General features: G+C 46.6%; 4 protein-coding genes and 1 non-coding gene across 6 annotated transcripts; all 5 read right to left on the bottom strand.

The window, feature by feature from the left end:
* Positions 1–8,984: 8,984 nt before the first annotated feature.
* LOC100832162 (mitochondrial metalloendopeptidase OMA1) lies at positions 8,985–10,133 on the bottom strand. The gene is made up of 3 exons (XM_003573081.1): positions 9,615–10,133; positions 9,360–9,523; positions 8,985–9,246 (listed from the first exon to the last, which is right to left on the bottom strand). The coding sequence occupies exons 1-3, from the start codon at positions 10,131–10,133 to the stop codon at positions 8,985–8,987; spliced, it is 945 nt and encodes a 314-aa protein (XP_003573129.1).
* Positions 10,134–11,133: 1,000 nt separating this feature from the next.
* Positions 11,134–12,717, bottom strand: LOC100832472 (mitochondrial metalloendopeptidase OMA1). The gene is made up of 2 exons (XM_003573082.4): positions 11,746–12,717; positions 11,134–11,581 (listed from the first exon to the last, which is right to left on the bottom strand). The coding sequence occupies exons 1-2, from the start codon at positions 12,678–12,680 to the stop codon at positions 11,326–11,328; spliced, it is 1,191 nt and encodes a 396-aa protein (XP_003573130.3). The 5' UTR covers positions 12,681–12,717; the 3' UTR covers positions 11,134–11,325.
* Positions 12,718–15,528: 2,811 nt separating this feature from the next.
* On the bottom strand, positions 15,529–15,719 carry MIR5065 (microRNA MIR5065). The gene has a single exon (NR_126849.1). It is a non-coding gene; the product is annotated as a microRNA MIR5065 (primary transcript).
* Positions 15,720–16,197: 478 nt separating this feature from the next.
* LOC100832785 (mitochondrial metalloendopeptidase OMA1) lies at positions 16,198–19,279 on the bottom strand. Of its 2 annotated transcripts, XM_010238609.3 has the most exons (3): positions 17,574–19,279; positions 17,314–17,465; positions 16,198–16,677 (listed from the first exon to the last, which is right to left on the bottom strand). In XM_010238609.3, exons 1-3 carry the CDS (start codon positions 18,399–18,401, stop codon positions 16,422–16,424), a joined length of 1,236 nt encoding a protein of 411 aa, XP_010236911.1. In that variant the 5' UTR covers positions 18,402–19,279; the 3' UTR covers positions 16,198–16,421. The 2 variants fall into 2 exon arrangements, with proteins under 2 accessions (XP_010236911.1, XP_024318189.1); XM_024462421.1 differs by lacking the exon at positions 17,314–17,465 and having other exon boundaries at positions 16,558–16,677.
* A 323-nt stretch (positions 19,280–19,602) lies between these two features.
* On the bottom strand, positions 19,603–20,500 carry LOC100846819. Its single transcript, XM_003570646.4, has one exon. It carries the CDS (start codon positions 20,323–20,325, stop codon positions 19,927–19,929), a length of 399 nt encoding a protein of 132 aa, XP_003570694.1. The 5' UTR covers positions 20,326–20,500; the 3' UTR covers positions 19,603–19,926.
* Between the last annotated feature and the right edge of the window lie 994 nt (positions 20,501–21,494).

Consider the following 21,494-nt stretch of genomic DNA (forward strand, 5'->3'; position numbering starts at 1 on the left):
GACGAGGCGATTCTCTCAGGTAGTTAGGTATATATGTTTGATCTGAAATCCCTCTGCCTATTCCTCGTATCTAATTTTAGGATCGTTAATTTTTTATCTGAATCCCTCTTTCTCGTTTAGACTCATCTCTTGACTCTTTCTCTGTTCAGTCTTTCTAGGATCTCCTGATCAAGTGATCATCAGTTCATCATGGTACAAAATAAAACAAAGCCTGTAACAATGCATTCTTATTTTGGGAAGAGAGTAAGAGCCGAAGCTTCGGAACAACATAATTCGGTTGTTGGCCCTGAATTGGTGGATGAACAAGGCGTCAGTTGTGATGAACAAGAGCAAGAACCAGTAGAAGAAATTCCAACTCCAAGTACACCACCGGCAGCAGCACCACCTGAGGTTCAGAGAGGGAGAGGGAATGATGATTCTGCTGTTTTGGTAGTAGAAAGGGAACCAGGTCTACGGTGTCAAATTTCAAAATATCCTCCTAATGATCAAGAACAAGCTCGTAAAGCATATATGAAGCATGGGCCATATCAATTTCACATGGATGTGTACCCTCTCGATGATTCAGTACTCCATCCACGCAGGTTTCAGTATCATTGGTTCAAGACCTTTCCTTGGTTAGAATATTCACTAGAGAAAAATGCAGTCTATTGTTTTCCATGCTTTCTATTTTACAAGAAGCCTATTGGAAAGAGAGGGTCTGATGTGTTCACAGTATAAGGATTCAATAAGTGGAAGAGAGTTAATGATGGGAAAAAATGTGCGTTCTTAACTCACATGGGAAAGGATAACAAATCTGTTCACAATTATGATGTCAAGTGTTATGATAGTCTGAAGAATAAGCCATGTCATTTGGAACAGTTAGTGGTGAAGCTAACAGCGGAGGATATCAAGAGGAACAGGCTTCGGCTTAGAGTAACAATCGATGCACTACGGTGGTTAGCATTCCAAGCATGCCCCTTCCGAGGACATGATGAAAGTGCTGGTTCAAAAAATCAAGGTAATTTCCTTGAAATGGTGAAGCTGTTAGCTTCTTACGATGAGGAAATTGGTGCAGTTGTATTGGGTAATGCTCCACAGAATGCTAAGTATACCTCACCTACAATTCAGAAAGAGATTTTGCATATCATTGCTTGTAATGTGCAAAGTGAAATTCGTAAAGAAATTGGTCACGTTAAGTTCTGCTTGTTGGTTGATGAGTCGAGGGATGAGTCTAAAAGAGAGCAAATGGCCGTGGTTATTCGTTTCGTTGATAAATCTGGCTTCACCCATGAACGTTTTCTTGATATTGTTCATGTTCCAGATACATGTTCAGCTACTCTAAAACAAGAGTTGTGTTCTGTTTTGGTTCAACATCAATTAGATGTGAAAAATATTCGTGGACAAGGATATGATGGTGTCAGTAACATGCGTGGAGAGTGGAATGGACTACAAGCCAAATTCATGGAAGAGTGACCTTATGCATATTATGTTCATTGTTTTGCTCATCAGTTACAACTAGCTCTTGTTGCTACATCTAAAGAAGTAGCTGATGTTCACAACTTTTTTGACCATCTTGCTCTTGTTGTCAATACGGTTGTGTCTTCCAGTAGAGAAATGATGAGCTGCATGCTAATCAAGTTGCTGAAATGGAGCATCTAATTGAGCTAAGTGAGCTTGAAACTGGTACGGGGGCTAATCAATTTGGAACTTTACAACGGCCTTGTGACACTAGGTGGAGTTCTCACTATGCTTCCGTTTGCAGCATTTTGAAATTATATAAATCCACATTTTTGGTACTTAAAAGTATTGCTACTGCTAAAGGTTCAGGAACTTCACCTTCAGCACGAGCAAAGGCTTTTGGTTCTGTTAAGTTGATGATGTCTTTTGATTTCATATTTATTCTACACGTCATGAAAGAACTATGGGAATTACAGACTTGCTGTGCAAAAAGTTGCAACAAAAATCTCAAGATATTGATGCCATGGATGATGTTAAGACTACAAAAATGTTGATTCAGGAGCTAAGAGATAATGGTTGGAATAAGCTAAAAGCTGATGTGATTTTGTTTTGTGGGAAGCATGGAGTTACAACTCCTGATTTCAGTGAGTTATATGTGGATTTCATTAACTCGCATGCCCGGGATGAATCTACAGTTGAGCATCATTATCGCTATGATATTTTCATGGTTGCTGTTGATCAGCAAGCACAAGAGTAGAATTGCAGATTCAACGAACAAGCGACGGAGCTTCTCATTCTATGCACTTCCTTGGACCCAAAAAATTCATTCAGTTCATTTAGTATTGATAGTATATGTTCTCTAGCTACAAAGTTCTCTCCTGCTGATTTTGAAGAACAAGAAAGAAACATTCTGAGATATCAGTTATGGCATTATGAGAGTGTCATACCCACAAGCCCCAAGTTTCAGAATTTAACAACCATATCAGAACTTTGTCAACAACTTGCAGCAACTGGGAAAGCAGATGAATATCACTTGATCGACAGGTATATAACATTCTTCGCTGTTGTATTAGTTGCTTTAAATAATTGTTGGTAAAACCGCTAACTGTTTTTTCATGAACATGTTGATTCGGCTTGTTCTTACTTTACCGGTTTCAACAGCGACGACGGAACGTGCATTTTCAGCAATGAAACTTGTGAAGACAAGGCTTCGGAGGAAAATGGAAGATGGATTTCTAAGGGATTGCTTGGTAACTTATATTGAGAAGGAGATTGCAATTGGGATATCGACGGATACAATTATAGATGAGTTCGATTGAGCACCACGTCGAGTGTTGTTTAGATGAAAGTCTGAAACATGTTAGTTTCCTATCTTCTATTGTCCTTTCCTAGATTTTTCTTTTATGCGATATCAACGGTTGCATGTCATTTTGTTATAAACAATATGTTATCTATGGCAGAAGAATCAATGAAATTATTTTTAACTACTAGCAGTTTTATTTTTTGACAAAATTTTGAATATAGAGTTTTGTCTTCTTTAGTCGGCCCTCCCTATGATTTTTTCCTACCTCCGCCCCTGGGCGGCAGGATTATTGTGGTTGTGGCGTTGGAGGATTAATGTTGCCCGGCGGGTAGATGAGTGCAAGAAGGCCGCAGATTGAGAATTCGGCGCGGCGCCGGCTTGTTGTTGGAGGAGGAGGATCGGAGTAGCCTGGACAGCGAGGGGCGCAGATTCGTGAGGTAGTTCATCTTCTCCGGCTGGCCGGAGAATGATGGGATCTTTAATTTGGAGCGAGAGATCGATGGATGGAGCTAGAGATGCATTCCGCTATATAATGCGTGGCGGCGAGTCTTACTTGCGGCGGAAACCTCGCTGGTCCCACCTCCCATATGAAGCTATAGTAAAATGCCCGTGCGTTGCCACGGCTCGATTTTCTGCGTTACAACACTCTGATCGAACCCGCATGCTACATCCTAATTCCTAAAACATTAAGAATTGATCTCTCAACTCATTTCTCTTCTTCAGATGGACGAAAGATCTGTGGACTTCAGGGACCAACATAGACAGCTTTGATCGCGAAAACCCCAGCAGCAAGAGTGAGATCGGGGCAAGCAAGCATAAGAGAAAAAACGGACAGAATACAGATGAACAAAGACATGAGATGCATATGTGATTTGTCCCTACTTGAGAAGTGAGGACATAGTGATCAGAAGCATGACTCTCAAGCTGTATTTTCTCTCATAACAGAGTGGCATAGGGGTTCTACCACAGCGCTTCAAACAGTTAAGGGATAATTCCCTGTTATTCATTGTGTTCCTACTTCTCCCATCCGCTTCCAGGAGACAAATTATTCAGTGATCTCGTCCTTGTTCAAAACTTTTCTAACTGAATTATACATCAGCAGCAAACATGCCATGTAGTTAAAATTCGACAACATCCATTTCAGAAGAGGAAAAGAACTGCGACTTCATGCAGCATCTGCACTAATCCATTCACCCAAGAAGTGCAGGTTAGGAAACTAAGAACCTTCAAAAACTAAAGAACGAACAAACAAATTGTGACCATGTCCTCTGTAAAATACTGCACAGTTTCATAAGTCATAACCAACTCGCACAACCAATTTAAGGAAAAAGCGCTTCTCATTCATTGATCAAGTAGCTAGGGACAAACATATTGCAGCACTGGCACTTGAGCTTGGTCCAGCCATACACACTCTTCTAGCCGAAGAAGTTTACATGACATAGTGAAAGATCGAGTATGTCACAAAGGGGGGGGGGTGAATATGACCAGTTTTAATTCTTTTTTCAAAATGAAGACTGAAGACTGAAGACAGTCACAGTACTTCAACAATTTTAGAGTTGCAGCGGAAAGAAGAAAGATGAACAGGTTTAGCAGCAGCAATGAAGACAGAACACAGAAACAATAGTACTTCACAGAGTAAAAGTTGAGGAACGAAATCACCAAGACTGAAGACACAGGGATTTGTTTCCGAAGTTCAGATTGTTGGCATAATCCTACGTCTCCGTTGAGGGGGCTGAGTCACACAAGACTCACGGACACACAAGTCCACCCAATCCTCCTGAGCTAAAACCGAAGTCTCGCCCAGTTACTCGTGGTAGATCTTGAGGTGATCTCCGGACCTTCACAGACAGGTTGACGGCAAATCACAATCTTTGATTGCTCTTCAACACTGACTCCTAGCCGTCTAGGTGATGCCAATCACCAAGAGTAACAAGCTTCAAGTGGTCGGCTATAGAGGGGATCCCATTCTTCAGGCTCAGTTCAGCTCTAAGGGTTTTATCAGGTATTCTTCAAAACAACTCACTCGGGATCACCACCGAATTCCTTCGGGGTGGGTCGTCTTATATAGCCTTGGCCACGGCTGATCTAGCCATTGTGACACGTTGGATAAAGGGAACTTTGAGCCTCCAGCTCACACTTTATCACTTTGTCTCACAACAGTTAGATTAGGTGGTCAAGCACGAAAGCGACAGATTTTCAAACACATTTGAACTCAGAGTGAAGACTTCACGCGGAAGTTTCTGTGAAGCCTGAAATGCTTCATTCTTCACTCTGACGAAAAATACACACAGAAAATGGTTTACGCCTAAGCTGAACATGAAGAATAAGGTTTCACCTAAACCAGCTCCACACTTCAAATCCCCCTTAATAGTACGGCGTTCCTATACTCAAGTGAAAGAAAAAGCTACGGAAAGATCTATGAAGAAAGCTATGCTTCACGTTCTTCACCGTTCTTCACTGAGTTCTTCATACTTCACGCCAGTACCTGTACTTCAATTTTTAGGGGTCATCGATGCTGGTTAAACCAATTCTTCTGAGGAACTAAAATCTGAAACACTCAGTGTAACTCATTAGTTTCTCAACCATGTTGTCATCATTCATCAAAACCCATGCAGGGGGAACGTTTCCCTTTCACATAGCATTGAGCTTACATAGACAACATGAGAGGAAGTAAAATCCTACAAAGCTCTTGAATCTCTCCTCTAATTGGAGTGATACCTGACGGTGATTGACTCGACTGTTCAACAGGTTGACCAAGTTGTGCTGTATGATACTCTGAAGAATCATGCATCTATCTCACCAACATCTGCAAAAAAAGATCCCATCTCTGACAGCAAGTGCTTCTGAATCCACGGGGTCAGAGTAGAAAAGGCCTGGTGAGCCTGCGAGAATGTAAACCGGCAGTACAAGTGCCAAGATTTTCAGGGCCTGCAGAAATCCAAAGATGTGGAATGTGCCTCAAATCGTACAACACGAGACGGTCTGAGGCCGGAGAGGAGGAAGGGCTCTGCAGGGAGCAGCTTTCGTCAGGGTGTAGGAGGAAGAGCTCGACGCCGCCAGTGGAGAACTGGACGGAGACGTCGGCGGAGTGAGAGATCAGGATCGGCAGGCGGTGAATCCTGCCGTCGGGAAGGGCTAGCTCCGATCCTCCGCGCTTCCCCACCTCCTCCGTCGAGTCCAGGATCCTCCGGCGGCAGAGGGATGGCGGTGGGCTGTGGAGGGGCGGCCAGGGTGGACTGTAGAAATCGGGGCGGACGACAGAGGTCGGGGCGGCGAAGATGCGACGGCCAGGCCGGCTGCGGGGTGGTAGAGGGACTGCGGAGGTCGAGAGAAGACGCTCGTTTTCTGGATGCCTGACGAACGAAGGAAAGAGACGAAACCGGGTTCTGTTACTTCTCGCCAGATGTACTAGGGGTTGAACTAATAAAACCTGAAGAGCTAAATTGCAAAACTGCCCGACGGACGACGACGAAGGAAACGTTCCTCCCTTTATTATTTGGCTAGACTAGACAGATGGATAGATAGATAGATAGATAGATAGATAGATAGATAGATACGTGTACCCTTCCCATCAAGATTGGCGATACTATATTGTTGCAATTTAGACCCGCACCTTTCCCTCTCTCTTTTTTCTCCCTGATTAGTCCTAGTTGTTTTTCAGCCATACCCTAAATCTATTGTACATTTAGTTATTCAACTTTCTCTCATACACTGGAATGGAAATTTTCTCACATTTGTCTGTTAATCATGTGACTTTTCTCTCATGCATTGGAAACTTCTTTTAATTCAAAAATGTTCTGAACATCGCATTTTTGCTTTTTCTTTCACATACATTTTCTCATATGTGTTCTTCTACCAAGAAACACCCTTCTTTTATTGAATCAGATCATCCATCTTGGATTTTGTATCATCAAAATATGTATAAATTTATACAACAAAATTTCTCTGAGAAATCACTGGTTTTTTTAATTCAAAATACGAATAACCATGTGCGTTCATCTCTCTAGAATAGAAGCATCTGTGTCATCTCAAGAACCATCCGTGTTTTATTTTATCATCAAAATATGAAGAACCGTTTGTGTTCTTCTCTCAACAAGAGAAAATAATACGCATAAATTTACACAACAAAGTTTCTACTCCTTTATACATGGCAAATACTGTACATTTTCGGATACATATCACTCAATTAAAATAGAGGTCATCTTCTAATCACCTGATGCTTTGGGCTTGGAAAAAAAATGGAAGAAGGTCTGATGGAATAAACTCGAATAGCTGGCATATAGACCAAAAAAAAAGAACAGAGAACAAAAAGAAGAATTTGGATCTAAACAGAGAACAAAATGAAGAAGAAATTGGTGAGCTTTGAGGTCCTCGCGGCGCGCCCGGATGGCTGCGCTGGCGCTCCCATGAGGAATATAAGCCCTAATAGAGATGGGTTATGTATCGGCTTAATGAAACACAAAGAAAAAACCTTTCCTCTCTCTGCCTTCCATTTTTTTTTTGTATACCTCCTTTGCCTCATCCATGACCTTGGCTTGTGATAAAATCTGTGATCTTTTCTTGCTCGAAGGCTGAGTTGATAGGAAATCTAACTTTTTTCGGTCACCTGCGATCTTTCCTAGCTTCTCATAGACCGCAGGGGCATTGCACGGATCGTAACCAGAAGCAGCCAGTAGTAGGAGTCCGATGTGATCTGCCTCTAGCTCAATTGATCCTATATGAATACATACTTTAACATTAAGAAAATAACTTCACGTTAAATGCTTTTGTAAGTTAGAGAAAGCTACGTACAAGCTAAGTTAGAGAAAGCTACGAGGGCTTTACTGACAAGCCAATACCATCCGTAGAACATCTCAGACTTACAATTGTAACAAACATGGACATGCACATGCTAGAAATAAATATCGCTGAAATTGAAACAATCTAGGTTCCTTGCTAGCTAGGACTTTTCTTTTTCTGATAAAGGGTGCTTTGTTGGATGAGAAATCTTTGTTCCTTGCAAGATGATTGCTACCGATGGCGGCAGGATTGTGGTTGTGGCGATGGAGGATTGTTGCTGATCGGGTAGATGAGTGCAACAACGCCGCAGATTAAGAGTTCGGCGGGTTAGGGCGGCGGGCAGAGATTGATGGGATCTTTTAATTGGAAGATCATGCAGCTGGTGCGTGGCGGCGAGTCTTACTTGCGGCGGAAACCTCGTCCCACGTACCCATATGTTACGGGGCTGCCTATGCTATCCCTATACCCTTCGTTGATTAATGGTGCTATATTGTTATAAATTATTACACCCTCGTCTTTTCTTTTTTCTTCTATTTGATTAGTCCTGTCATGTTTGTTTTTTTCTATATACCCTAAATCTCTTGTAGATTTAGTTATCCGACTTTCTCTCATTCGTTGGAAATTTCTTATATTTGTTAATCATGTGACTTTTCTCATGCATTAGAAATTTCTGAACATTATTGCATTTTTTGCCTTTTCTCACAATTACAAATTTTTACATGCATTTTCTCATACATGTGCTCGATATTCTCTCACTAAAGTACGAAACACTTCTTGGTGTGGTGGTGGAGTTGTGTGGGTGCATGGCTGCACTCATCTTGGTTCAAATCCTGATGCTCAGGATTTTGTTGTATGGGTCTCCCTCATAGTCTTTTCAAAAAAAAAAGATTTTCTCTCAACAAACACTCTTTTGTCAAAACATATCCACATTGGATATTTTTCATCAAAATATGTACAAATTTTTGCAACAAAATTTCTCGGAGAAATCATTGTACTGTATTTTTTTTTCAAAATATGAAGAACCACATGTGTTCTTCTGTCAAGATCAGCTTGTGTGTTATCTCAAGAACCATTCGTATTTTTCTCTACAAAATCTTTATCGTCAAAATATGAAGAACCATTGCTGTTCTTCTCTTGAGAACAGAAAATACGCATAAATTTATACAACACAGTTTCTGTTCCTCTATAAATTGCAAATACTATACATTTTCGGATCACATTTCTCGATAAAATGGAAGCCATCCTCTAATCACGTGATGCGGCTTGGGAAAAAAAATGGAAGCATGTCTGATGGAATAAACTCGAATAGTTATAATCTAGACCAAGACAAGAACAAAGAACAAAAAGAAGAAGAAATTGACGAGCTTCGAGGTCCTCACGGCGTTCCTCCGGCGCACCCAGACGGCCGCACTGACGCTCCCATGGAAGAACACACACCCTAATAGAGATAAGACTATTTGTTGGCTTAACGAAACACAAAGAAGAAACCTTTGCTCTCTCTGCCAGCAACAACTTCTCTGTACAACTCCATGGCCTTATCCATGACTTTGTCTTGCGACAAATTCTGTGCCCTTTTTTTGCTCGAAGGATGAGTTGATAGGAAATCTGCCCAGTCTTTTCCCCCTCCGGTCTTTCCTAGCTTCTCATAGAATGCAGGGGCGTCACGCGGGTCATAACCAGCCGCAGCCAATAATAGGACTCCAATGTGATCCGCCTCTAACTCCATCCTACATGGTAAAACATTATATGAACCGTAAATTCCTGATGCATCAATGCAGAGTCGTCTAAATCACCCATATATGAACAAGGTGAAAAACATGCCGGGCCCGATACTACGTACTTGCGTGAGAAGGGCTTTTTGAGGATTAACTCCGTAAGCGTCGCGATATTTTTAGGATTGTTTTCGTCGTCGTCGCAGAAAATGAGGAGGAAAAGCTCCAGGATGAATATCCACATGTTCTTGGTGATCTGCTCTGCCGCATGCCTTGCGATGATGTGCCCAACCTAGAGAAATCAGAAAGAGAGGCATGCAATATTAACAAGTAACCTCGGAGATGGAATCCACCAATACAATTCTCTGAGTATATATACATACCTCGTGCCCAAGCACAGTGGCGAGCTCAGCATCGGTTTTGAAATGTCGAAGGAAGCCAGTGTTGACCATAATCTTGCCCCCGGGCAAGCAGCACGCGTTGACATTCTTGTCCTCGACGAGGACCACCTCCCAGTTGAGCCCATCCAGGTGCTTCGTCTGCGGCTCCTTCTTCTTCTTCCTCTTCTTCTTGCTCCCGGCTTTAACCAACCTGTCATCATTGTCTCTCTGTGCGGCAGCCTCCAAAGAGTCCTCGACTACCCCGTACGGCGATTTCTCCGGTCCGGCGTCGAAGCCCTTGTGCGCGGCGCGGACGATCTCCATGGCGAGGCGTGTGACGCGGACGCTGTCCGGGTGGGACTCCGGGAGGATCGCCTTCCCTTCCTCGTCCATCAACTCCTTCATGCGCGCGAACTGGAACTCGCCGGCCCGGCGCTCGCCGCCGGGGGTGAGCACGATGAAGTGGGTGCGGTTGGAGTAGGGCACGGTCTCGAGGGTGCCGTAGCAGCAGGCGGCGGCCATGGCACTCGTGGTGAAGCCCAACCAGATGAGCGTCCGGGATCTCTGGAGACGGGGCAGCTCCTCCCACGCTTGCTTCGTGTTGTTGTAGTGTCGGGCCAGGGCGTCCGTAATGGCAGGCTTGTACAAGACTAGTGCCGATCGAGAGATCGGCGGCGGCGGGTTAGGGGTAGGGGCAGGCTTGCGAACGACTAGTGCCGATCGAGAGGCCGCCGGCGGCGGCGGGTTAGAATTAGGGGCAGGGCGGCGGCGGGTTGGCTTGTTGGAGTAGGATCGGGCTAGCCTGGACATTGCCGGGCGCAAGTTCTTGAGGTAGTTCATCATGTTCTTCTGTCGATCCGGAGACGGAGATTGATTTGGGTGTTTTTTGAGATCGGTTCTACGGGCTCCGGCCGCGGCCGGTGCCTCGTTTACGTGCTTTGGCGACGATCTGCTTTGAATCTGTTTCTGTTCCCGTTTCCGTTTCCAGTTGCGATTCCGTGTGGATTACGATCGGGATTCGGGACAGCCATGTACTGTACTGGATTGTAACCGGGAGAACGTTTTCAGCTTGGATTGATTGACCCCAGAAATCACACAACGAATAGTACCTCGTGGCCAAGAAGAATAAGAAGATTTATTTATTAGCCTAGCTAGTTTCAGCTCAAAACGCGGCCGATGCCTCACGGCGAGGACGACGCTCCGGAACTCCTGTGCGGTTCCTGGCAGCTTGTTAACTTGAAGCACGCAAAATTTACTCAAGATAAGCAGTTCAGAGATGCTACCAAACAGAACACCGCACTTCAATAACTTGTTCTGAACATGTCTATGAAATCCGCAGTTCTTCTTGGCAACGCATCAAACCTCTTTCGTCCATAAATTAGGGAAGTGCAAAGCAATTCAGTTAGCTTTCTTTTAGTTTTCAATACAAAGCTCTGCAGATTTGAGTTAGAAAACACACTAGTAATCAAAAGATATACAATCGGAAAAGAGCGGCAACCATGCCGAAGCATCCTGGAGTCTCTTAACATCCTTCTGAAAGCGAGACCCAGAAAGATTAATCAGTTAACAGAATCAGCCATGAGTAGTCGACTAATAGTCAAAACACATATCAAAGGTACTTGTTGACACGATGATCCACGTCAACATATATATCTTAGCATGTTTCTCGTCTAGGCTCCAAAAATGAGTACCCAGAACAAAAGAATTTGAAAATCTAGAAACAAGAGTAAACATTGGCTGTCTTCCGGGCATTGGTTTCTCTGTATAATTCCATCGCCTCCTCCATGAGCTTGTGTTGGGACAAATTCTGCACTCTTTTCCTCCTCGAAGGGTGAGTAGACAGGTAATTCCGCAACTCTGATTCTCCTCCGAGATCTCTCAGCTTCTTGTGGACTTCGAGGGCTACGTGTGGATCGAAGCCAGCCGCAGCAAGTAGCATGATCCCAATGTGATCTGCCTCAATCTCCATCCTGTAAACGGGAACAAATTAGCATGGTCAGGAGGAGAGCTTCTAATGCAAGGCTTAACTGAAGAAGAAGAACTCTCGTACTACACTACATGGTATTAATTCTGGCTACACTCAACAGTCAACTCTTAACATATTTGCAATGCAGAAGGGAATAATAATACGTACTTTCTTGAGAAGTGCCGCTTGACGAGCAGCAACGGCAATGTCCTAGCCACAAAGTCTCTGCAATCAAAGACCCCCCAGAGGCAGATGCTCAGCAGCTCTGACCACAGGGCCTTGCTGAACCCCTCTGCCGCGTGCCTCGCGACAATGTGACCAACCTCGCGGCCAAGCACGACGGCGATCTCGGCGTCTGTCTGGAAACGGCGGAGGAACCCAGTGTTGACCACGATCTTGCCGCCGGGGAGGCAGGACGCGCTGGCCTCGTCGTCCTCGACGACGATCACCTCCCAGTCGAGCCCTACGAGGTGCTTCGTCATCGGCTCCGGCTCAGGCGCTCCCCGCGGTTCGTCCCGGCTCTCAGCGTCGTCGTCCAGGAGGAGGAGGAGGTCTTCGTTCCCCCGGCGGCCGATCAGCGTGCGGCGGGCGGCGGCGACGATCTCCTCCGCGACGCGGCGGGCGCGGACGGCGTCGCCGTGGTCCGGCGGGAGGAGCTTGCCGGCGGCGGCGGCCTTCTCCTTGAGGGCTTGGAATCTGCGCTCGCCCAGCTTGCGCTCGTACCGGGCAGGCAGGACGACGGCGCGCCTCCGGTGGGTGTAGGGCACGGTCTGGAGGCTCAGGCGGTACAGGGCGCACGCCGCGGCGGCCGGGGCGAGCGCCCGGGTCAAGAGCTTCTCCCAGCTGAGGTACCACGGGATCCGGCCGCCGCCTTCGCCTTCGCCTTCCCCGCGGCGGCGTCGGGCGAAGTGGATCAGCTCCGGCTCGGGCCGCCGCCGCGCGGAGGTGTGGAAGGAGGAGCAGCGCCTGAGGAACGAGAGCTCCGCCGGGGGTGCCTGCGAGCCGCCGCGGTGGAAGGGCCGTGTGGCTGCCTGTAGCGGCGGCGGCGGCGGGGGGAGGAGACGGAGGGCGGAGCCAGCTGTTCTCTTCAAAATACACTTCATCTTGTTTTAGATTCCTTGATTGATTGATGATTGCTTGCGTGGGCACACGGCCTTAATTAATAGATCCTCTGGTAATTAAGTTCGCATGGCCGCGTTGAGCCCGGACACATAGACTTGCGGAGCACGTCTGCGGCGGTTAACTTTTTTTTTTGACGGACTAAGGCAGGTGCTCTGCCGATTCATTATAGTAGTAGAAGAAGAAGAAACCAGTCCGATACAAGAAGTGACAAGGAAGGTGCCAGGGCACCCAAAAAAACACAAAAAAAAAAAAAGAAACCCGATGCTGTCAACAACACAGCTCGGCTATACAACAACATGACTACCGATTACTCGCAAAACAGAGAAGCTCAACATTTTCCTCGATCAACTCTTTGAGCTGCGTGACATTAACATCTTTGCCCTCAAAAACTCTGCGGTCACGCTTCTTCCATAAGTTCCACATCACATAAGCTCCTAGCGCTATGGCTCCTTTCCTTTCTGGATTCGATGAACCGAAACACGGTCGCTTGAACCAGCAAGCAACCGAGGAGGCAGACAACACCTGATGCATTCCGACCGGGAGACGATGCCTTAGACTATTCCAAACTTCCTTTGCAAAAGGGCAACGCAGGAAGAGGTGATTTGCACATTCCAGCACTTGATCACAAAAACAGCAGCTATCATTATGCAGCAATCCTCTTGCGTGCAATCTGGCCGCCGTCCAAAGCTGGTTTTGAAGAAGCAGCCACAAGAAGAATTTTACCTTGCCTTCCACCTTAAAATCCAAGCCTTCAACAACAACGGCTTGCGGATACGACCCAGGAATTGGCACTCGTAAGCAGAACTAGCGGAATAGCGACCATTAGCATTGAACTTCCATCTCACCGAATCAGGATCTTCCGAGAAAACAACATTCTGGACCGACTGCCACATATTCAGGAACTGAACGAGTTGTTCGGTCGAGCTAAGCCGCTGTAACCCCTTCATCCATCGGCCATCTTGCATCGCCGAACGAAGAGAAGCTTTCTTCCTGCGCGCCAAAGGGAAAAGGTCCGGAGCAATTGAACATGGCGCCATGCCATCAATCCATCTATCAGACCAAAAGGAGATCATCATTCCATTTCCCACTTCAACATCAGTGCAAGCAGAAAAAAGAGCATGGTCCTCCTCGTTGCACGGTAAAATGGATCCCTTCCACGGCCTCTCTTCAGGCTGCCACTGAAGCCAAATCCATCTTAATCTCAAGGCCGGAGAGAAAGCGGCCAAATCTTTGATTCTGAGCCCACCGAACTTTTTAGGTGCACAAACCTTCTTCCAGGCAACCTAACATTTTCCTCTAGCAGCCACATCTTCCCCACTCCACAAAAAGTTTCTTCTTAATTTATCCATTCGCTTAATTGCCCAAGAGCTTGTCGGAAACATCGAGAGGAAAAAAAGTAGTGGAGGAGGTCAGAACCGAGTTGACAAGCACTAGGCGACCTGACTTCGAGAGCAACTTGCCCTTCCAATTCTGCAACTTCCCGGCCATCATATCCGGCAGCGGCTGAATCTCCACTCGCCTTGGTTCCTGACATTTAGCGGCAACCCAACATACTTACAAGGCAGTGTCCCCATCTCACCTCCAAAAGGTTCCAGAGTATGATTTAAATCAATGTCCTGACATCTGGTTGGCGTAGCCGAGCACTTGCTCAAGCTGACCCGCAGCCCCGAAGCATCTCCAAAACATTTCAGGATTTCTCGAATGGCAATAAAATCATCTCGCACAGGGTTGACAAAAAGTGCAGCATCATCAGCATAGAGGCTTACTCTCATGCGCGCCGCCACATGACGGAGAGGAGAAAGAACGCCATCAACAGTCGCCTTCTCCAAAAGCTTTTGCAACGGGTCCATATCTAGAATGAAGAGCAACGGGGACAGGGGATCCCCCTGCCGCAGCCCTCTCCTGTGCGCAAACGCGGTCCCTGGAATTCCATTAAGCAAAACTCTAGAAGTGGAAGAAGCCAGAGAAATCGCAATTAAATTCCGCCAGCGCTGGCCAAAACCCATCCACTTCATAAGGTCTAATAAAAATCCCCACTGGACAGAATCAAAAGCTTTAGCAATATCAAGCTTCAAAAACACCAGCAGACACTTCTTCCTGAAAGAATCTTGCACTGCATTTTGCACGAAGAGGAAGTTGTCCTGGATGCTACGCCCTTTTATAAATGCACTTTGGCTCTGGGAAACAAGAAACTTCATCTCTGGTGCAAGCCTCATGGCAAGCATTTTGCACAAAATCTTTGCGGCGCTATGCATTAGACTGACCGGCCTGAAATCTGAAGCACAAGAAGCGCCCTCCTTCTTTGGCAGCAACACCAAATTGGCTGAATTAAGAAGATCCCAGTGAGCTCCCCTCAAGGCATGCAACTGATTAAAAGCCTCAATCAGATCCACCTTAATGATTCCCCAACAAGCAGAAAAGAAGGCCCCAATAAAACCGTCTGGACCCGGCGCTTTCTCAGCATGCATATCATCAACAGCAGCTTTGAGGCACCCAAATTTTACTCGAGATAAAGCACTTCAGAGATGATTTACTACTACCGGGCACCGGACACGATATGTTTCTTTTTAACAGAACTGACAGTTGAACTGCCTTTTCAATTAGAAGAAGAGAAGCAAGTTCACCTAGTACAAACGGACACATGCTTCAGCTTGATGGATAGGATAATCGGCACACCACATCGAGCCCAGTCTCAAATACACTCTACTCAACTTCTCAAGTCTTTCCACCCTGGTTCTTAAACAGCTACATGATCTTCTCGAAGTCTCCCCCCAAGCTTATTTGCAACAGTCATGTGAATATATGAAGAAATAGCTGCATGCCCGTATCATGAAACTGGCAGAGAACTACACTAACAAAAATGATGAAGCAAAACAAGGAACGAGAAAGAACTAGAGTTCTAGGGTGTCAATTTAGTCCTAATTTTATAGGACTGCATATTTAAATCACGATTCAATTTGTCTTGTACACTGCTAGTTCTGAATATCATAGTGTATAAGTGAATTGCCTAGCCTTTTTCATAAAATCGATATTTTGGTTGCGTTACCTAACGCCTGAAGCTTGACATGGTATCAGAGGTTTAGGTCTCGAGTTTGAATCCTAGCTTTCGCAATTTATCCTAAAATTGCTCATGCCCCCTCCGTCCACGTATTGGCCTCTTGACTCATACCTTTGAGTTTACACGTGTTGACTCGTCTTCTCCGTCACATGTCGTAGTGTATAAGTGAATTGTTTAGCCATTTTCATAAGATCGGTTTTTTGGTTGCGTTGCCTAGCGCATGAAAATTGACACTGAACATGTGTCTAAACTCCCCGGTTCTTGCAACGCATCAAACCTTCAAAACGTGATCACATTCGTCCATAAATTAGGGAAGTGCAGAGCAATTCAGTTAGCTTTTGTTTAGTTGTCAATAAAAAGCTCTGCAGATTGAGTTAGAAAACACATCAGTAATCAAAAGATATACTCCACAATCGAAAAAGAACGGTAACCATGCCGAAGCATCCAGGAATCTCTTGACATCCCTCTGATAGCGAGATCCATGAAGATTAATCAGTTATGACAGAATCAGCCATGAGTAGTCGAAACCCATAACAAAAGGCAGTACTCGTACTTAACACGGTGATCCACGCCAACATATATATCTTGAGCATCTTTCTCGTCTAGGCTCGAAATTAATTTTTTTAGATGAACTAGGCTCCAAAAAATGCGTATCCATTACAGACTAGAAACAAGAGTAAACAATGGCTGTCTTCCGGGCATTGGTTTCTCTGTATAATTCCATCGCCTCCTCCATGAGCTTGTATTGGGACAAATTCTGCATTCTTTTCCTGCTCGAAGGATGAGTAGACAGGTAATTCTGCAACTCTGATTCTCCTCCGAGATCTCCTAGCTTCTTGTGGACTTCAAGGGCTGCGTGTGGATCGAAGCCAGCCGCAGCAAGTATCATGATCCCGATGTGATCTGCCTCAATCTCCATCCTATAAACAGGAAACATAGTCAGGAGGATAGCTTCTAATGCAAGGCTTAACTGAAGAACGACGCTCATAGATGGGATTTTGGGTACACACTGAACTGAACTGTACCATATTAGAGCAACTGCTACTCGTTGCTAAGGGGCGACAGTTTCAATGCCAGTAATAGTTAACTCCGGGCCTAGAAAATCATTTGAGATCGATGCATGCCGATGGGCATGGGAGCGAGACACACGGCGTAGATGGATTCTAATTTGATCGGTGGTAAATTTAGCTGACATTTTTCCTAGATGGATTCTAATTTGATCGGTGGTAAACTTAGCTGACATATCACACATCTGAATGGTCAACACGGATTTTTTACCGTTCTTTTGTAATTTCAGTAATAGTTCAGCTCAATTTACCATTGATCATTAGCATATTTGCAACTTATAACACGCATGATGCAAAGCCTCCCTGTATCGTATTTCCTCCGTTCCTAAATATGAAAAATTCTAACTTTTGACTAAGTTTTCCAGAAAATTCTAGTATTAACGTTTACAATATCAAATAAGTATAATATTAAGATATATATCATGATAGATTTAATAAAACTGATTTAAAGTTGTAAATGTCAGTATATAGTTTCATAAAAATACGTACTTCCTTGAGAAGGGCAGCTCGAAGAGCAACGACGGCAATTTCCAAACCAAGTGTCTGTTGTCAAAGACCTGCCGGATGCCAATGTGCACCAGCGCTGAGAACAAGCCCTTGCTGATATCCTCTGCCGTGTGCCTCGCGATAATGTGCCCCACCTAAAAAACATTTGAAGATCGATCGAACAGTTTGGATATATTGATTCGCTGGAAGGGAAGGAACCCCACCCCCAAATCACATGAGTTCCAGTAAATCTATATACGTACCTCGTGACCAAGCACGGCGGTGATCTCGTCGTCTGTCTTGATGTACTCGAGGAACCCAGTGTTGACCAAGATCTTGCCGCCGGGGAGGCAGCCTGCATTGATTTGTTTATCCCTGACGACGATCACCTCCCCGTCGAGCCCTTCGAGGTGTTTCGCCATCGGCTGCGGCTGGCCCCGTGGCGCCCGGCGGCTCTCGGCGACCCCGCTCTCGTCGTCCAGGAGCTCCCCGTTTCGCCGGGGGGCGATCAGCGCGCGCTGGGCGGCGCCGATGATCTCGTCCGCGATGCGGCGGACGCGGACGGTGTCGGCGTGGTCTGGAGGGAGGATCTTGTCGTCGCCGTCGGCGAGAAGAGGCTTCTTGTAGAGGGCGAACACGTACTCGCCGAGCTTGCGCTCATACCGGGGTGGCAGGACGACGGCGCGTCTCTGGTGGGTGTAGGGCACGGTTTGGAGGTAACTGCGGTAGACGGCGTACGCCGCGGTGGCCGGGACGAGCACCTCGGATAGGGGTGGTACGTTGTGGTCGACGACGAAAACGGCCGTGGTGGTAGGCGAAGGACGGCGGGCCATTGGTGGCGGAAGAGCCCTCGGATAGGGGTGGCGGTGGTGCGCGAGACCTCCGCCGGGGGGATCTGCGAGCTGCGGTGGAAGGACCGGGTGGCTGTCTGAAGCGGCGGCGGGGGGTTTTGGTGGAGGAGGAGACGGAAGAGAGCGGAGCCTGATATCTTCAAAACACAGTTCATCTTCTCGATTGCTTGGAGGGGAGAGCCAGCTTGCAGACGCCCTGAAATCCTCTGTTTTGTTCACGCGGTGGTATATATGCAGCATGATTGCTAGTACATGAATTTTGGATGCTTAGAAGATAGTTTCCATAGCCTTGGAAATTGGGAATAGACTTGTAGACCACGTCTCGCGCGGCCAGGTTTATAGGGACTCTTGAGTCTTGACACGACCGCCTCCAAAACTGAACCTCTGACAAGGTAGTAGTACTTTGAAGCTTGCACTGGGTTCAGTTGACGATTCCATCAAGATTTGTGACCAGCAAACGAAACAAAACCCTCTCCCTAAGAAGAAGAGCCGTAGATCCGAACAATCGGCCTTCTCTCCTGTGCCGGTGGCGCGAATCGACGACATGCAAACCTTATCAGAGATCTCCTTCACCAGCTCCGGTAACTGTAAGCCCATTGCCGCCTCCCTCAGGGTCGCCGGCCGTGCCCCCGCCGGTGTCTCGCCTCTACAAACCTGGTAACACAACAAGGATAAATGTGCCAAGCCGGAGGCTGAATTATTATAGTATACAAAAAGATGCTTGTAACTTAAAGCAGACAAATTTTACTGAAGATAAACTGTTCAGAACTTCAGATATGCCACCTAAGACCAAACAGAATAATACTAGTCCATCAAATTCTCATCAGGGAAAAGCGCTGTTGTTCAACTTATCATGACAGCAATCGGATTCAATCATATACTGAACCCACTTATCACTAGCTGCATGCCCGTATCAAATTCAGTGTGAATTGCGAACCTAGAAGTGGTGAGTGAAGAACTACACTACAGACATCAAACGACAAACTAATGAAGCAGAACAAGGAACGAGAAAGAACCAAAATCCATTATGAGTATTAGGATAGTTACATCAGCCTGAAAGAACACAAGATGGAACCAATTTTCTGAAGCTACTGACGTATTTCCGGTCTCATACTAGAAGCACTGGGAGTCCAACCAGCAGTACAGTAAAAACAACATCAGATTTTGCTGTTCTTGATAACGACGAGTACATCATTGTATTCCTTTAGAAATGGCACTTCGACTACCCGATATCAGAATAACAGGTATCCTCCCATCTTAACATAAACCAAAACCAATTCATATTTCAGACCTCAAAATCACAGACATTGACACCCTCAAAAATAAAATAAACATAGCTCTCATCTGTTCCATTTAATTCGAGGCTACCGTCGCCACCATTTCAAGCAAAGACAAGATTGATGAGTTCTATTGATCCTGCCTCAAATCAACGAACCCACTATTCATGGAGAAAACAGTAAAATTACGACTCCGGATATCCAAATATATGGCTGGGAGTCACATTTGCCAGGACATTTTTGAAGAACGCAGTTCCATTATCATTTTACTAGCACATAAAGACCTATGTTTACTCGAACTAGATCTGGAGAATCCGGATCTCGATCTCAAACATCCACGGTACACAGATTAAAAAAAAAAAAAGAACACCTGACAACAAGCATCACAGGATGTATCTAGGGACAGACAGATCCGCGTAAGGAGAAGAAACAGCGACAACACGACGCCACAAGGGTCGCCGGACCAGATCGGACCGGACCGGACGAGATCAGTCGTCGCGCTTCTTGAGCTTGTCGACGCGCTGCTGGAGTTGGTCGAGGCGGACGACTAGGGAGGTGACGGAGAAGAGGATCCAGTAGAGGAGCAGCGCGGCGCCGATGAGGAGCGCGTTGCGCTGCGACTTGATGATGGACTTCTGGTGGCGGAGGTGCTCGGAAGGGGTGCAGGCGTGCTCGTCGCCGCATGTGGGCCGGGTCTCGTACTTCCAGTAGATGTCCATGAGGAGGAAGAGGCAGAAGGGCACCACGGACATCATGGGCTTGAGCGCGCCCCGCACCACGGAGATCATCCCGCGCCGGAGCGCGTCGAGACCCGGCAGCGTCAGCAGCAGCAGCATGATCGCCTCCGCGCCCGCGGCGTACCCGAGGACCACCCACTCCAGCGCCATGGATGATGATTCGCTGCCGGAGGATCGCCGGGGATCTCTGGGGGCCGAGGGATTTGGGAGATTTGGGGAAAAGGAAAATTTCTCTGAGGTGTGCAGAGGAGCGTGTGGGCTGGGGGATGGATTTGAGAGGACGAGGGCGGTGGATCGGCGTGGGGAAGTCTTTTTTGGTGGAAGGGGTCTATAGACCGCGAGGAATGGATAGGGGTAGAGTTTCTGAGCGGTTCTTGTAGACGCGGTGCAGGCAGGGTGCGCGAGATTTGGGAGGCGACACGTTCGAGGGGCACGAGAAACTTCGTGCGGCCGTGGAGATCCTCGTGGACGGCTCTGATGAACACGCGGGGGTCGTCTAGTCAAAGCGAGGACGTAGATTCGTGGAGGGAGGACACGAAGCAAAAGAGAACGAAAGAAAAAAAGATTTGCTTCGCTGTTAAGGTTTGGGATCTCGGCGCGACCACACGGTCAGGTTTTCCTCGATACTTCTAGAACCTTCCTTCTCATGGGTCGTGTTTTTTTTCTTAAAGGACGATGCTGGTGCTGGTTCGAGGGTTGCCGGCAGGCCGGCCCGTTAATGGCCCAATATAGCACACTCCTGACTCCTGGGGGCTCTTGGGCACGCCGGGCTGGTCAGTTCTGATAAGGCCCGCTTCTTATTCCGCCATGCAAACGCGGCCAGCGTGGCCCATACAGCCTTCCATTTGGTTCCCTCGTGTTTGACGCGAAAGACGGAAAGGGCAACCGCCCGTCGGGATCTTCCCAAACCGAGAAAGCCCTGGCCTCCGCCGTCTTCGAGAAAAATTCGATTTCTGGCGTTTTTTCCCGTCTCTCACGGCTGCATCGAGGGACGAGGGAAATCATGGATCAACGTCTGGCATCTTGTTTGCTACTTTTTCTTGTTCGGTTTGTGTGTTTCTCGGTTGCGTCTTAGCGATGGAAACTACGTCATCTACAATAGAAGATTGTTTTCATGGCTCCTTAGGTTCCTCGTCCTGATGTAGGCGTTGCAACCTATGTCCATGGAGTCAATGGTTCCCACGACACAACTTTTCATGTTATTGATCTTTTTCCTTGCTGATTCTTCGACGGAGAAGCAATTTGACGGTTTGTCTTGCAAAAGGTATGTCTCCGGCCATGGCGTGTTCAATGATAGTAGGTTCTCACCATTTGAGGTA

This window comes from Brachypodium distachyon, chromosome 3, assembly GCF_000005505.3.
Source record: "Brachypodium distachyon strain Bd21 chromosome 3, Brachypodium_distachyon_v3.0, whole genome shotgun sequence".
NCBI lineage: Eukaryota > Viridiplantae > Streptophyta > Magnoliopsida > Poales > Poaceae > Brachypodium > Brachypodium distachyon.